The following is a 17,369-nucleotide window of genomic DNA, read 5'->3' as shown; positions in this document are numbered from 1 at the left end:
TATGGGTGGCCTAAAGTGTGGCCTTATTTGTGTTTAGCCAGGAAGTAGCTTGCCCTTCTTAAGTCTTCCCTTATCCATTGCTTGTTTTCTGACCTGGCTTCTCCACTTTCTTTTTTCTCCTTATGCCAGGATCAACTGGTGGTTACCTGCACTGCCATTTTCCCTCCTGATCTTCGTGTACGACGAGATTCGTCGCTTCATATTGCGCCGCAACCCGGGAGGCTGGATTGAGATGGAGACCTACTACTGAACATTGCCCACGCGTAGTCTTCTTATCTCTCTCTCTTCAACAGACCTTCTTCGTTTTACTTTTTTTTTTCGACAAACTTTCGTTTACCATCGCATTTTTTTCTTTTAAGAAAAAAAAGCGGAGAGGGGGGACCCTCCCCGGAATGGACGAGAAAAAAAATATGTACCAAGCCAACAAACAAAGCTGGCACAAGCGCGGCACACTTTTCGCGTTAGTAGCCTTAGTGTTGTTGTTGCTAGAGGGAGAGAGACAGAGGAGGAGGGAAAGTATTTGCTGCACCTTCGTAGTTCCGAGATGCTTGGGGAAAGCTGCTGCAGGGAGGAGAGAGAGAGTGGAGGGGCAGAAAGAGAGAGAGATGGAAGGAACTGAACGAGAAGGGAGGGAAGGAAGACGGAAAAGGAACTGCGCCGAGGCACCAGTGCTGTGTTCGATGGCTGCGGAGGAAGTGCGGACTGAAACTGCAGCCGTCGCCACTGCACGTGGACGAGACGCGACACCACCGGTCACGCTGCCATCGTTGGCTGTGCTTCGAAGTAGACCGGTGTGCCAGGAAACACCAGCCCGGTTGTTTCCGAGACCACCGCTGCAGTGACTGCCACCCGACCGACCGCCGCCCCAATCAACGACCGCCAAGCAAGATGGGGGAGGCGGAGGAGGAGAACACCGCGCCGAGCGCGTCCAACCTTTTCCATTGTTCCTTTTTCCTCCCTTTTCTGCCACCAGTCCCTTCATGATGCCTGTTCCCGCCAGCCCCTTTTATTTTTTAATCTCTCTCTGTTGAAAAAACTAGTGTCTTGCTCGGCGACTGTTTTTTTTTCCCTTGCAATGTAGATACTGTTTTCTTGCTATTTTTTTTCCATGATGTGACTATTATAATTATTTGAGTCGTTTTCTCTCTCTTCATTTTTTTCTAGTTTTCTTGCTGAGGGGTGTATACCATACCACTGCTCTTATTACTACTACTACTACATCATCCCATTGTCAGGTTATTTTTCTTTCCTATCCTCTTTGTGTGTCATGTATCATAAGATATGCCCTGCTTCAGTGTTGTTTGTTGTTTTTTTTTGTGGGGTATTTGCATGGAGTGGGCTGTACAAGCAGGAGAAAAAAAAAAAAGGAGAGGTAGAACAGATAACTGAGGGAAGGAAAAGCTTCACATTTCTCTTGCAAGCTGTTGAGAAAGAGGGAAAAGGATTGGGTGTTTGTTGTTTTGTTTAGAAAGGTTTTCGGGTGTGGTGTTCTTAGTTGCAAAGTTGCAGCAGCAATGACCGCAGCAGGAACTTCAGTGTTAAAACACTAGCCAGCGAGTTCACATGCAAGTCGGCGTGAACATTCCACATTTGCATCCCTGTTTTTGTTCTTTCATTTTATTCTTGCTTCTTCTCCCCGTCCACATTTCCCGCCGCCTCTTTCCTCCTTCCCACTGCCGTTCTTTCGCCCTTGTCGCCACTCATCACTTCAAAGCTTGTAATGGAGAACCTCTGCACACAAACACACACACAACCAACCGATGTGTGTTAGTTCTCTAACATTGTTCTTTATTTTATTACTGTCTGTAAACATGCAGCATTCTTTTGCTTACAACATACTTTCTTTGTTTTCTTTATTTTTTTTTTCTTTAGCATTATAAGAATGGATCTTTCTCTAAATTTGTCACAGAGCGAAGTAGTTTCGGCTGTGGAAGGGAATGGAGAAGGCTTATTCCTCCTCCAGAGTTGTAGGGAAGAGACACCAGATCAGAGACAACGATGACGTTGTTCATGACCGGTACCCGGTGCAGCTAGGTAAAAAAAAAAAATCCTTCGACATTTTTGGTAGCGTGTATTGTAGAGAATTCATACAACTCTAGGTATAAATGGTGAGACACATAGAAACACATGCCGCCGTCGAGGTTATTGTTGCTACTACTAACCATTATTTTTCTTTTTGCCTTGCTTGTTTTCATTCTCCCATTTTAAGTGACGGGTTGTGTAACAGGTAGATTGTACCATGCCAAGCAAAGTTTCTCACTGAGAAGTTTGTCAGGAATTGTCACTGCGCAGCCCCTTGTTGGTTTCCTGTTATATGTGGTATTGCATTTCACTGGTGTATCTCTTTTCTGTTTGTTCTTTGTCATTGTTTTCACTCTAATGAAGAAAAAAATAATGGAGATTGTCGCTTGCTCCTCTGAAGCAAGGGCGGGATTTTGGAGCCGGTTGCATTGCAGTTATGGGCTGACCTCGTGGCAGCCCGTAGCGTGCAGTATATGTGCAGTTTTCAGCTGCTCTTGAGGGAATATTTCCTGAAGTCTCTTATTGTGTACCACTAGAGGCTTTTGTTTCCTACTGAACTGGCTGAGCTTTGACGTTGGACTAAATAAATTCGTAAAGGGTGCAATGTTTGAGAGTATTCTCCAGGCCCGTGAAGAGAGTATAGGTCACTGCAGTTGCAATGGTGTTCATCTTCTTCATTCTGCCTGCCGAGTGTATCAATGCTTTCCTGTAACCTTTATTTTCCCCTCTCACTTTTAGTGTTGTTATGCTACATCTTAGGTGCGACGCGTCCTTGTGAAATTTTTTTCCTTAGTGCTTTTGTTGCTTGTCGCAGACAAGCACTTTCGCTTGTTTTGCTTCACACATGAGAAAAAAGGCTAAGGTGTTGAGGAAATCAATGCATGAGCATGCAGCACAAAATTCTGTTCATTATATCTGGCCAGTGTCGTCTAGCCAACTCGCATGTTGTGTGATGAATTTAATCAACATGCATCATTGGCCAGACTGAACACATTATTTGATCACTGGCACGTTAGTTTTTCTTGCCTTTTGTTATGCATGAAGCATTTCTTTTTGTAACTTTTTGTGCTGCGCGTACCACCATTTCGCAATGAACTTGTATAGATTTCAGAAATATTGCTCTATAGAAAGTTGTAAAGAAGAAACACATGCTATATATTATACATAACATATAAATACGTACCAATTACATTTTTGTGACTGTCATATAACTTGCCACTGTAAACGCCTAATTTCTTTTTCCTTTTTTCTTGCTTTCTGGTTTTGCATTTGATGGGGGCGAAGGAAAACATAGCAGGTGCAGATAAGGAACTTCCTTTCTTTGCTTTGCGTGTGCAATGAAACGATGATGGTACAAAGAAAAAAAATTGTGCAAGGACGGGATATTTTTACGGACACTTATATCTAGCACGCATTTTTATTGTATGGAAAAAAAGTGGAGTAGCTGGTTCGAGGAATAAACGAAGTGAAATGTTTTTGTTTATTTTTTTCTGTTCACTCCCTGTCAATGCGTGGGGGAAGGGGAGAATGTGCATGAAGAAACATGGGAAAAAGAACTGGATGCAAATTTATCGGCTGCTTCATGTTTGCGATGCATTCGGAGTCGTTACATGCGGTGCTACAACTCAATCCAAACGGGGGAGTCTACTTTTTCGGAGGGAAAAAAATAATGCTCTGTTTCACAGAACGCTGGAAAAAAAATTGTGTGCATGTGTCGCACTTACGTTGTCTAATGTCCTGAAAGCATTGTTCTACTGTCTTCAACGGTGCTTAGCCTTTGCGTCCTGTGGTACGCGGGAGGGAAGCGAGGCGGTCGCTGCAGTGAGTCAACGCCACATGAGTTCAAATCAAGGCTTGCACTAACTGGCTTGTATGGGTTGCTCTTCCTGATATAAATGAGTTTTGGTTGTGGCACCCTATTTAGGTTCTTTAAGTGGTTCGCATACCTGCTATCGAGGGCTTACCATTGGCACTCACCATGGACGTGCCGAGTGCAAGCGCCATCTGGAGTAAACCTTACGAGATTCAAGAGATGAAATAAAAAAATTGGAGGCATGTTAGGGGGGAGGGGGGGGGGGGGGGGGGGGATGCGCCATTGCTGTGCCCATGTTTTATACAGTTCCAGCTTTGGCGCATTAAGGCACTTAGACGAATACTTAAACGAGTCTGTGCTCTAGCATATGGCGTCGGATCGGCTTAATTTTTCGTTTACATTAAAATTTGATACCGGAATGAGCCGTGTGGTTTTGGTTCGCGGAGCAGTCTCCAGGCGGCACTCCGTCTCTCGCACCTCCTGTTGTCTGGCGCCTAAGTACTGCAGAGCGCCGCCATGTTATACGCACCACGAAGGGGTTGGGGGAGAGAAAAAATGCTGGTTCGAGGCAACTGAATGATTGGATTTTGCATGGGGCAATATATATGCTGTCGACTGAAGGAATGATTTACGCTCACAATTCAACCAAGTCCTCGGCTTACTACTGGATGTGCTTGTGGAAGAATACTGTTTGCGTGCGCAAGTGTTTCCGAAACTTTGCAACCATAGGACAATAAAAAAAAAGCTATTCAGGTGGACGAAGCTGTTTACTGTTGCACTATAGCTACAATAAAACATTTTTGTTTAATGGACAGAATGTGTTTATAGTTATGTTTACAGATATGTTTAATAAAAATTCCTTGACAAAAAGGGCATTTTTTAGTGTGTCCCTGGTGAGGCGCTATTCTTGGACGAGCTAAAAGCTCCTTGAGCGAGCTTGTCCTTATACACGGCTACTGGGCTTTGTTTCAGTACTTTTGGATAATGCTAGGACAACAGATTAGCATCCCGAAGCAGTGATGTGTAGTATAAGTTGGCTGATCCTTCTGACATCATACCTTACCTCCGCGTGCACATGAATTGTGTGGGTTTCTTCTTGAAAATTCAACTCTACCAAAAGGTATCTGTAGTGCATATTCACTCTGCTATACCCTGCAGCTATGAATGCAACTGTTGGAATAAAGTTCTTGGCACAACAGCAGTAGAACTCTGGATAGAGGCAGCATACAAATTCAGGCATGGGAAAAGTGGTAGGCTTTAGAGTACGAGTTACAGCCATTTGCCAAGCGCGTACTGGTATTGCAGCTTTTCTGCTGTGTTTATTTAAAACCACAATTATGCTTTACTTTAGAAATAATTGGCACCACCTCACAAGGATGGATTGTAAGGACACTTTTATCCCTCAGTTTCATCAGAATCTTGTATTGTGAAGACACTATTACAAAATCACTTGGTGGCTAGCCTTCATCTGAAACACGTGCAGTGTTTCACATTAATGCTGGTGCATAGCCAGAGTTCGTATGAATTCGACTGTGAAGGCAGAAGGGGTGCAGGAATCTTGGAGAACGTATTAAATACCCGCGATCGCCTGAGACTATGAGGAGCACGCGCTTCGGTACCGTTATGGTAGTTGAAGCATTCATAGAAGGCTTTGCTTGCCTTGAACAAGCGAGATCTGGTACAACCCACATTCTCCCCAATGACGTCCACTACATGGTGCCAGCTTGATAATTTTCCTATATACACAGTACATTGTGCCCTAAAAGAGCATAATGCGACGACTCTTCGCAAGCCCTGCAGCCTTTTTTTTTCAAGGGGGGGGGGGGGGGGGGGGTGAGCTAGGTGCTCTAGATTTCCCGAGCGCACCCCCAGCTGAGAGTATTAGTGTGTCCATGGCGCGCTCTTTCCAGGAAGTGTGCGCCCTCTGACTACAGTCGAGACCGCTTATAACGAACGCTCGGTTATTGCGAACGTTTGCGGTGCTACCGTCAAAATATGAATTCGGGCAATGACAATCCGTCTCAGATACAAGGAACATTTGTGGCCGCAGAACTCGGTTACAGCGCACTAGGAGGCGTCGTAAACTCTGCCCCGAAGTTGGAAAACTCGCGCTTCGAACAAGCGCGGAGCAGAGGAACGCCTCTCGGCCTCCGCAACACCGGCCCGAAAATAAAATAAAAAGGCAGCATTGAAACCGTAGGTAATCGCCAGTCAAGCACGCGCCGATCGTCTTCAAGATGAATCATTGCCTGCGTGAGCACCGGATGGTTAAAACATCCGAAGTGGAAGCAGCTACGCATGGTCGTGGATCAAGTAACGGCAGCGATTTGACTGTATATATATATGCCTTGCTTGCCACGCTGCGGTATGCGCCGCCTGCCCAGTCGGCTCTACCTGTTGTGCTGCTGCCATGTACAGGCAGCGCCATATAGCATACAGGGCATCAGATACATTCTGTGCGCACGCCTGCTCCGTGCATGGCCGCCACAACTATGGCACACTTGTGGCCCGCGTTGTCATCCGCACTGACGCCCTTCAAGCATTGCGGTTGCTACGACGTGCTAGCCGCTGCCCGGTAATACGTCAGGACATCCACCGGCTCGCGGCATGCATCCCGCAGCCAGTACGTATTGAGTGGGTCCCACGGGATCTGCTGACCTCTCAAAGCCAGGCAGATTAATTTTAGCGACCCGCCTCGTGGCTCCAGGCTCATCATTGTTTCGGCTTCTTCATTTTAACAACTTTACCCTCCTTTCATCAAGAAAGGAACTCCTCCGGCGCCGCACACGTGCTCTCATCCCTCCGTGTGCGGTAACCCTCCCCCGCGGTCTTACCCGTGCAGAGGAGGTTGCGCCTAGGAGGATCCGGGACGGGGTTGCCCTCACACCTGCCGTCATTCGGAAGTGACCTCAGTGTCGAGATTTCTTTCCTCTGCCTGTTGAAGCCGACATTCACAACTCACTGTGGGACTGCCCTGCTCTCAAGCCTACAAGGATCCGGCACCTGAAGGTAGCGGGTCTTTCACCAAGCAATCCTGCTTCATATATTGCCTGGACGCAGGGACCATACCATCGCTCACTACTGAATTTCATAAAATCAGCTAACCTTTTTACATCACTTTAATCATTACTGAATCCTTCATCACAGCTTCGCCCATTGATGCTCTGAGGCAATAAATCTCGTTTAAAAAAATGGTATTTTCACACTTCTTGCTTCTGGCACACCAAATATGGACAGGCCAGTGTCACTAGTTCACCCGTTATATTGGGCCAAAACATGACTTCTCGTGCTCTGTTCATTTCCTCTTAGCCGATGTGCGCCACATGAAGCAGGTTCAAAACTTCCCTTCTTTTTGCCTTCGGTACAATGAGATCTTTTTGCCTTCGGTACAATGAGATTGTTACCACGCATGACCACCCTTGCTCGCCGTGAATTTCCTCCCGGTAATTCCGTTCAGGTACTTCACTTTTCGAGGCCGGCCAGGACGTGCTGTCATAGTTGCGCAGTTGCACCGTTACTGGGTCATTGTCATTGCTTCGAGCATGGACTTAGCTTGCCATCCAAGATGGGGAGGTATGTGAGGGCATTCACATAAAAATGGCTGTGGCTCAACTCGGCTGAGCCACGTTATTGGAGCGAAATCGACAACCGAACCAGTGGCCGATGTCGACGCGGAGACGTTGGCAGCATCCGTTGCCCTTTTCCGCTTGCGATACTCTTTTTGCCTGTGCCGCTGCTTCTCCAGACGTACCTTCCCGTTCTTCACCGGTTTCATCAAAGCCTGCTTTCGCGACTTATCGCTAAACAACGCGCGGCTTCGTGGCGCTCTCTGTCGTAGGGATCGCTAGAAGCAGCCCGGCGCCTCGATCCAGCGCTCAGTGGAAGAACTCGTCCCGGTGATAGGTAATGGCTCCATATCTGCGGTGGCTCACTGTCTATGGCTCCTGACCCGAAAGACACGGGTTCGATCCCGGCCGCGGCGGTCGAATTTCGATGGAGGCGAAATTCTGGAGGCTCATGTATTGTGCGATGTCAGTGCGCGTTAAAGAACCTCAGGTGATCGAAATTTACACAGCCCTTCACTACGACGTCCCTCAGAGCCTGAGTCGCTTTGAGACGTTAAACCCTCATAAACCATCTCTCTGCGATGTCTAGGCGGTGAGCGTTGGCCTTTATTCAGCAAGAGCGAAGCACGTGGTCAGCCACGTGACACAACTGCGAGAGCGAGCGGCGGAAAGAACGGTGACAGCTGCGACAAGTCACGTGGTATGACGTCACAGTCACACCTGCGGCGAGCCTCCGGTTAGAGTTCAAATCCAAGCATCATTTGACCTTCAGATTTGCATGCGAGAAGTGGAGCTTTTCGCTACAAAACTACTATTCTTCCTTGGGTGTCAGCCGGTTGCGAAAACGTGACAGCGTATCTGCTATCACTGCTGCCTGGCTTGAATTGTACGGTAATTGCACACCTTTTGCGGTGCTAAGCGCATGCGTTGAAGGCGAAGTGGGCATTCCGAAAGTGTTTTTTTTTGAAAGAAAAAAAAAACCTCGAGTAGTCTGTGGTCCGACTCCACTGTGACGTCAGGCTCTCCGATGATATCATCACGAAATTTCTGTCAGCCGTGAACCATGGTCGATGCATCTTTCTCAATTTTGCGCATACTTTTGCTGCGCGTCTGTCAGGGATCGGGACGAGTTGCGTACTCAACTCAATGTCCGTCCTACAGTATACTGTAAACAATTTCTCACCCTTTCGGGTGTAAATCACCTGTCCCCAGACGAACACCCTTTTCCAATTGTTCGGTGCTAAAAAAGGGTGCAGAAATCAGCACCCTTAAGGAAGGGTGCACTTCATGATACTTTAGAGGATGTAAAGGTTGCACCCTCATTAAAGGGTACTATTTTTCCATAACACCCCTACGAATGCATGTTGGAAGGGTGCTCCACATATGCACCCATGAAGCAAAATCCTTCGACTGATGCGCGCCCTCTAAACTTTCATGCTGTGCACCCTCTCTTAAGGGTGCTGATCTCTGCACCCTTTTTAACACCCAAAAGGGTATTAGTCTGGGGACAGCTGATTTGCGCCCTTAAGGGTGACAATTTGTTTAGTGTGATAGGACTGCTCCTACCCCGTGCTGGCTAATATCCACGGAAAATGTCACTGTCTTGCATGAAGTAGGCTAGAACGGGGGCTTCTGTCAGTGCTTGTCGTAGTGTTTCAAAGCTCTTCTGTTGGCGCTCAGTCCACTCCCATGCGACTTCCTTGCATAACAGATCTCTCAGTGGACCTGTAATCGACGACATGAACGGAATGAACCTTGATACCAAGTTTGCAATTCCTAGGAACATTTGCAATGGCTTGCAGTTCATCGGAACAGGAACAGCCAGAATATTTTGCACGCGTCGGGGGTAGATCTGGAGGCCTTGGGCTGTCGGAATGTGTCCCAGGTATCGTACTTCTTGCTGCAGGAAGCAGATTTTTTTTTTTATGTGCAGCTTCAGGCTCGTGCGTCTGCAGCGTTCCGACAAGTTGGCGATGTTTGTGTCGTGCTCCTCTTGCGTGTTGTCCCACATCAGAATGCCATCCATGACCACAGACACACCATTCAATCCCTCCAAAACTCTGTGCATGGAGTGCTGGAACACTTCGGGAGCCGTCGAAATACCGAAGCTTGGCATTCGCAGGAATCTGTACAGACCATTAGTGAGCTCATTGTACACAGTTACGAGCTCTTGCGGTCCAAACTTATTTGCCAAAATCCAGACGAAGCGTCTAGAGTCAAGAAGAACTTAGCGTTGCCCAAGCCCGGAGTGTTTAGTACATCCATCAACACAGGCTTAGGATACCGTTCGCGAAGCAGTGCCTTGTTCAAATCTGTCGGGTCAAGGCAAATTCAGAGTTTGTTACGCTTAACAACTACACCACTCTGTAGGTTCTGCCACCTTTATGATGACCCCATCTTGCTCCATGCGGAGCAGTTCAGCTTTGACACGATCCCCTAAAGCGACAGGTATTCGCCTCGGAGTTCTTACTACCGGTTGCGCTCCCCTTTTCAGCTTCATTACATATTGGAGCCCATTTAGGTTCCCGCCATGAAATACATCAGCAAACGGTACAGCCGCTTCGTAGAGTTCACCACAGCAAAGAGTAGCGATCCGAGTTTTTTCAGACACGGATCCACTCAAAGTGATCGGTATGTTCATGCCACACATGACGAAACGAGATGTGCACGTACAGAGGCGATGGAAAGAAACGCGAAAATGGCGCTCCGCTGTTTTGTATTTCTTTTCATCGCGCTTTTACTTCGGTGGTAGCAAAAACACGCTAGGGTAGTCCGTGATGAACTCTAGGACGACTCTAACGTTAACGCCCTTTTTTTTTTTACCACCCAGGTGAAAGCGCGATCAAAAGAAAATCGAACGGCAGAGCGCGTATAGGCGCCGCGTTGTTCGCGTTTGTTTCCATCACGACAGTACGGCCACGACCATCCCCTTTCAGCGCTATCTGCTCGCGAGCACGTCGTACGTGTCCAAAAAAAAAAAACGTCTTCAGCATGACTCTGCATTCTTCGGTCTGTAGGCTTGCTAGTCACCCGCACGAGCATACTCTGTGCGCAGTTGGCTCCAGTGTCGATTTTGCAGCTTTGCCGTCAATCGCGGACTTGCGCCGACCACACAGTCTTGCTCGACAGCGACGCGATTTGAGCTGATTGTAAAAAGCATTCGTCATCATTCTCGGCGTGAACTTCCCTTACGCGTTTCTGTTCTGGCCGTCGCTTCCGTTTATAGTCTGTCGCACGCGCTTTGGCGAAGTGGTTTGACTGACCGACTTTGAACCGCCGCAGTCCTTACGGCGTTTGCCTACCGCAGGACATGCCTCGTTGTTGTGTGTATCAAATCCCCGCTTGGCGCAAATGGAAGTCTCCTACGCGGTTAACTGGGGTAAACGACACGTGGGCTACTTGAATCTCACACCTTGTATCTTTTCACATTCCACTTGGCCTTGTTCCCATGTGCGGCACGTCTCAATTGCTCTCGCGTATGACGGGGTGTCTGAGGTCAATTTCTGCTGCAGCATCTTACCTTTGACGTCCAAGATGATTCGACTTCGAACCATGCGGTCCTCCAGCGTGGCGAACTCTGAACGACCTGCCAACAGCCTAAGCTCGGTGAGCCATTCATTGAAAGTTTCTCCTTCTCTGTGGTCGCGTATCCCGAAGCGAAATTCGTTCTACGTCAGGTTTTTCACGGGCTGGTAGTTCTTAAGCTTCTTAATTAGGACGTCAACGTCGTTGCGTTCCTCATTTGAACCGAACTGAAACGGTGCATAGGCTTTTCGCGCCTATTCTCCCATCTTTACCAGAAGCGTGGCTGCTTGCACCGCTTTCGACTGGTGTCTGAGCATGTTAGCAGCAGCGAAACGTTTAAATTCACTCTTCCACGCTCACCAGTGATGCCACACATCCCCTGTGGTGTTCAGTGGCTTAGGTGGAGGAAGGAGCGACGAAGCCATGACGACTTGCGAACCGGACGGCGTCGCGAGCGCTACGCGCCCATGCTTCCCTGACACCATTTAAACAGACTGACGTCCAGGGGAAAAAAATAAGAGGGTTTGTCATGGGCTTTATTGACAGACTCGAGGGTATCCATCATTCAGGGACTCTACGCGATTGCGATGCGGCTTCTGATGACGCTCGATCGCTACAGATGGCAGCGCCATTTGCGACACTCATTACGCTAGCTGTCACTACTTCAATGCGAGAGGGAAGAGAAAACCCTTTATTGAAAAGCAGAGATTTTATCCGTCATGATAAATGCGCTGACATGCTACTCTGCGTGGGGAAGGGAATCGGGGATAGGAATACAGGGGAGAGGGGCCCAGAATTATAGAGAAGTAAAAGAAAAGAACAGATAAAAAAATTCTAAAGTCGATTACGATATACTTCTTAATGAGAAATTTAAGCGCAGCTGTGTTTTGATTTGCAATATACTGAGGCAAAGAATTTGAAAGATACGTGTATGTATGTACAGTTACAAGGCACTCTTTTTTTTTTTTTTACACGGACACTCCTTAAGTAACGCTCTTCTCCCGGTCTTTTATTATTGTGAAGGTGGCTTTGCGGTCGGAGAAATAAATGGAGGTGTGTTTGACCTGCTGCACCAGTGCATTGTTCATAAGCATATGGTTTATAGTAGGAAGACAACGCTGTGAGTGGCGTAGCCGACGCGGACAGTCTGTCGCGTGCGGCGCATTTAATTCACAGCACCGTCCGCTAACGGAGCGGAGCACGGCGCGACTGCGAGGAGGCAGCTCGTGGGTGCGCGTGCCCCTAGCCATCTACGTCCGCACATGCAGTGCTGATGGACGACGACATTACCACTTCGTCTGGCGCCTGGCCACTATGAGCGAGCGGCGGCACTTTCGTTCGCTCGGCACAACGGGTCTCAAGGGGAGCGCGCTCACTCTCCGCCTGTCCCCTCGCTCCCTTCTCACTCGGTTACACCGACGGCGACGCGGCTCAACCCACGAACGGGCGCATAAGAGCTGCGCTCAAAAATAAATGGGCGTTCAGTGTAGGCTGAGGTGCGTCAACGAGTAATGCTACGATACTGAGTGGTGAAATGAGATGTTCTATAAAGGGTACGACAAAGTTCACGGCATGAAGAGTGCATAATGCTGAGATTTACAGAGATATTAGAGTAATGCAACGAGATGTTAAGTGTTGTGAAATGTAATGTCCTACAATGGGGATGACAATTAAAGTGCACTGCACGAAGAGTGCATAAAGATGTACGGAGATATTACAGTTTGTCGAGTATACCAACGTCATGTTGACAGGCAAATAGATTGCACGTCTCTGCTGCGTAAAGCAACCTAAGGGACCTAGCACGCAGCCCGCTGTTAGAAACAGTTGGGCACTTGGGTGAGTGGCCCATACAAGTTCGTAGTACACACGCTCTTCAGCATACGCTTGGCATTCAAACAGAATGTGCTGTACTGTTTCTATTGAGCTGCAGTTGTCGCAATGCAGACTGTTCACTTGTTCTAAACGGTACCGCAAGCTGTTTGTAAACGTCGTGTTCAGACGGAGACTAGGATCGACAGTTTCCAGGTGGCGTGGAAGACTGAGTGGTCGCATAGATTTGAAATGTGGGTCGATTTAGTGCAGAAGTGGGTAATGGTGTGGCGGCGAGCTCCAGAGCCGATTCTTTCCATCGTAAGGCATATCTTCTGGCCAGTTGGGACGCATCTGCTTAGAACTTTCATATTGGCATATATAATTAAATATCAACACGGTGCGGTTGCCATTCTCGATCGCGTAGTCGCTCATTAAAACACACACACACAGAGGACTTGGTGTTTGCAGTGCCGGGCAATTTGCCTGTCGTTTATGTACAGAAAGTGTTTTTCGACGAGACGCAGTGTGAATATAGAAAGGCGAATTCGAACTGCACGTGCCGCCAGCAGAGGTGTACAACGAAGCGCTGTAAATATTTGAACCTTTCAAGTGAAGAGCATCTGACAGCATAGGATCTGTTTGTTGCTTTAGCATATGGATCAAAAGAAGAAGCTCGCATTTATGTTGAACAGGTACGTTGAGATCCACCAGACTGCCGACTAAACATTGTACTGTAACATTACGCACGCTGCAAACATCTTGCTTTCTAGCCGAGCCATTCATTTAGAATGAGGACTCTTTGCTTGTCTCACACAAGTCACGCTGTGTCAGTGACAGGCTGACAGCAGTGCACGCTTGCCGGCAGGACTGCCGGCCGCGAGTACCCAGTGGGACTACCAGTAGCCACGAAAACATTGTGAGGTGAATGTTTTTCATGACGAAAGCACGCCCCATGCAAGAAACGCTCAAAATAATGCGACTACACCGCGCAGCCAACGGGTGTTCTCGATAAGCCAGGTGCTGCTGCGGCCGGCCGCATAAGCCAGGATGGCGCTCGGGATTGGACCAATCGCTAGATGGCGCCACTACTCCAATATGGCACAGTCTAATAATAAGGATACAGTCTAGGTTTCAGTTTTAGCGCAACTAAGTCAGGTGTGATTTTCAACAGCACAACTGATCAGGAGCTTACAATACAAGGCCAAGAAACAATGGGCGTATGTACACGGAAAAGCACGAACAGTCTCTCATAGCAAAAGGGCGAAGAGATGCCGGGATAATGAAACATAAGGCATTGTGGGGGTACAACAGGTATGAAGTCCTCAGAGGTATTTGGAAAAGAATAATGGTGCCGGGGCTTACTTTCGGGAATGCGGTTCTATGCTTAAGGGCTGAACTTCAGTCGCGATTAGATGTAAATCAGAGAACTGTCGGAAGATTAGCACTAGGCGCCCACGGGAAAACCACAAACGAGGCAGTACAGGGGGATATAGGCTGGGCAACGTTCGAAGCACGGGAAGCTCAGAGTAAAGTACTATACGAAGAACGCCTGAGGAAATTGGATGATAACCGGTGGGCAGCTAAGGTATTTAAATAACTGTACAAAAAGAGCTTTGACACACAGTGGCGGAAACGAACTAGAAAGCTGGCCAGTAAGTTTGCCAGAGACGAGGAAGGAGAAAGAAAGAGCATTAAACGACAGGTTAAAAACGTCGAAGGTAAAAATTGGATAGATTCAATGAAAAAGAAGCATAGTGCAGAACTATAACGATGCTGGAAAAGGCAGATCAGGAAGGAAACGTTTTATGATACTTAACTCAAGAGGCAGTGCCCTCCTCTTTGAAGCTAAGTCAGGGTGTTTAGAACGCGCAGCTACAGAAAAAAATTTAACGAAGAAGATGACACATGTGCTGTGTGTGGTAAATCTGTAGACAAAAATAGAACACCTCATCCTAAAATGCGATGGTATCCATCCCGATGTCGATGCAGGCAGTCACTCTTCCTGAGGCCTTAGGGTTTAGAGATAACAATAGTCATGTAAATAAATCTGCGGTGGAAATTAGCAAAAAGCGATTGGAGGATTGGTGGTACAAAAGCAGAGAGGTGACATAAGTTTTAAAGTTCAGGAAGACGTTTTTTTAAAAGGAAATAGCGAATTGTATTAACAACTTCCAGCAGAGTAAACAAAAATAAAGGGAAAAAAACTGAGCATAGTGGCAACAACCACTGCCCCGTTTCAAAGGGGATGCTCCTACCTTCCATCCATCCCATCCATCCATCCGGCAGCGCTCATGAGAATCCGGCGCGACTAGTGCAGCGAGGGAAACGGGCTAGCGGGAGCAGGGGAGAGTACGCCGGATTTGCCGTGTACCGCTGTCCCTGTAGAACACGCAAATCAGGCTGCCGCAGCTGATATTACGCCGTCTGTGGCCTTTCTCGGCTCCCTAATACTTGCATAATCGAAACTTCTTGAGTATCTTCAAAGATTTAATATTTGATTAATTATACTTAATTAAAATATCGTGAAAAAACAATCTTTTTTTGCTCCATGTGACCGCTAAATAAACTAGCGGAATCACTTAAGCTTCGCCTTGAAGGCATGACGCGACAGCGTATAATGGGTTCACAGCGCTCGCAACGCAGACAACGCCAGCGCCGGATTTTCTGGGTAACGGTGCCTTCAACGCGCTATCGCGTTACAATATTAACTGCTAACGCGACAGCGCTAAAGGCGCCGTTGCCGAGAAAATCCGGTTTCGGCGTTGTGATCGAATAATCACGGGCATGGTTCTGGCAGGTACGGGGTCCCCAGAGAGCAACCAAGGAGGCAGGGGGGGGGCACCTAAGTCACGTGACCTTGCAGCGTCGTCACAACCTGCCCTCCGGATAGTGAGCAAACTGCCCACCGTGGCAGCTAATTCAATGATTGGTCGCTCGGGAAGAGCAATCTGGGCCGCGCAAGGCCACCACTGGGAGCACCTTCCACCTGTCAGTGCAGTGGCGCATCACTTAACCGCTGAACCACTGCGCCAGGAGGGGTATGAGGACTCGCAGGGATCTATGAATGTAAATTAGAGAATGACCTTCTGCATATATGGGATTTAACCTATTACGCTATCGCGTGATTCCCTTAAGGCAGAGCTTAAGAGTCCCTTCCAATTTTTTTCAGTTTCATTCTCACATCCGATATACTAGCTCTACTTTTCCATGTTTTCTTTTTTAACACTTCGTGCCCACTGATAAGATGGTGCATGTACTGCCATCGAAAGTCAAATATCGCAACTGTAGGTATATTCCTCTCCAGAGATATGTCATTAGATTCTTTACATATGTTGTCAATTCTTTTGAAAGAAACCCAGAATGAAATGCCGTGAGAAGCTGGCATTGACCTGGTGATATGCTCCCTTTCGGGGGTGATTGTGCCATTATGCCTCACGGATACTAGCTGAAGTGCCGTACGGGCTGTCAAAGGTAGCGTGGGCATCATGTATCCCGCAGTCCGCGCGTTTGAGACTCCTCCTTTGCAACACATGTGCGCAGTGCGAGCCACGTTTGAACATTTGCGCGAAACCGGCTTCACCAGGCCAGCGGTGACACGGCTAGGGAACACGACCGCACAGATCGCGCGGGCGCGGCGGGGTCGATACAGGCGGCCGTGGCAAGGAATAGTTGAATGGTCGGAACGTCGGTAGATGGCAGCGCTGGGTCGCGAAGCCTGAACCCTTTCTGAAAGCGCGTTATATAAACGAAGAATGCTCATGTGCTGGAGTAATGCGGGTAAAAAGAGTAATGTAAGTCAATTTCAAGAGCCCTGGATTTGTCAATATCTTCTAAATAGAAGCATCGCTTGAAAGGGCTACAACCGTGCGAGAAATCATGATAAGTTCTGCAAGCATGCCAGCGCGATATCATATGGAATGGACCCCTTCTGCGAATATGGGGCCCTTTTTCTCTGGTTAGGTTAAGGAACGAGAAATGCTAACTTTCCGCTATCATCCGAGCCGGAAGGTTGACGGCAACCTGCTCCCTCCCCTTCCCCCCCCCTTTCTTTCTTCGCCCCCTTCCACACGACATCGCCAAGTTAATCTGGATCACGAGCTTATAATATTTAGCATATTATGATTGGAGAAATCACGGGCCTGAATCACATTTATTCATGAGGGGTGAAATTTGCTCTTCGATTAAGACGAGACATACACAATTACTACAACTATAGTACTACGCGGCTACTCCGTAAACTCTGTGGTGAATCACTGATAGAGGAATGCAAGGCACTTCCATCATGCATGACTGGATTCCGCCCAGGTCTGAATGCCCAACAAGCCACATTGAACATCAGAGGGCTTATAGCTTTTCGACACTAGTCATTTTGCTAGACGTAGCAAAAGCTCATAACAGCGTCCTTCAAAGCTCAATACTAAATAGTTTGTAAGTCATGGCTGTACAGGGCCATCTACGATCAATTCATTCGTTCATACGTGATCGTTCAATTCGAGTGAGGTTAGGCACCACTTCAAGCACGGAAAGGCCTGTATCGCGAGGTGTGCCTCAGGGAAGTATTCTTTCCCCTGCACTCGTCAACGTCACAATGGCTGGCCTTCCCAAGGCCTCGTGGAATAATCACAGGCAGG

At 47.8% G+C, this 17,369-nt stretch overlaps 2 protein-coding genes across 5 annotated transcripts in view; both read left to right on the top strand.

Moving 5' to 3' along the window:
* Atpalpha (sodium/potassium-transporting ATPase subunit alpha) overlaps window positions 1-3,497 on the top strand; it is a 100,001-nt gene extending 96,504 nt beyond the window's left edge. For all 3 annotated transcript variants that reach the window (XM_077669161.1, XM_077669163.1, XM_077669162.1), the window contains one exon: window positions 130-3,497. In XM_077669161.1, coding sequence (XP_077525287.1) covers window positions 130-250 — 121 coding nt within the window. In that variant the 3' untranslated portion in view covers window positions 251-3,497. The remainder of the gene's footprint in view (window positions 1-129) is intronic.
* Window positions 3,498-10,685: 7,188 nt separating this feature from the next.
* The window catches only part of LOC144094661 (helix-loop-helix protein 15-like), a 133,993-nt gene continuing 127,309 nt past the window's right edge, over window positions 10,686-17,369 (top strand). The window contains exon 1 of one of the 2 annotated variants that reach the window (XM_077628584.1): window positions 10,686-11,007. In XM_077628584.1, the coding sequence (XP_077484710.1) occupies window positions 10,753-11,007 (255 nt within the window). In that variant the 5' untranslated portion in view covers window positions 10,686-10,752. The remainder of the gene's footprint in view (window positions 11,008-17,369) is intronic. The other variant, XM_077628585.1, reaches the window with a different exon arrangement.

This window comes from Amblyomma americanum, chromosome 6 (genome assembly GCF_052857255.1).
Source record: "Amblyomma americanum isolate KBUSLIRL-KWMA chromosome 6, ASM5285725v1, whole genome shotgun sequence".
Classification (NCBI taxonomy): Eukaryota; Metazoa; Arthropoda; class Arachnida; order Ixodida; family Ixodidae; genus Amblyomma; species Amblyomma americanum.
Note: the sequence above shows the minus strand (reverse complement) of the source record. Positions and strands in the feature narration are given on the sequence as shown.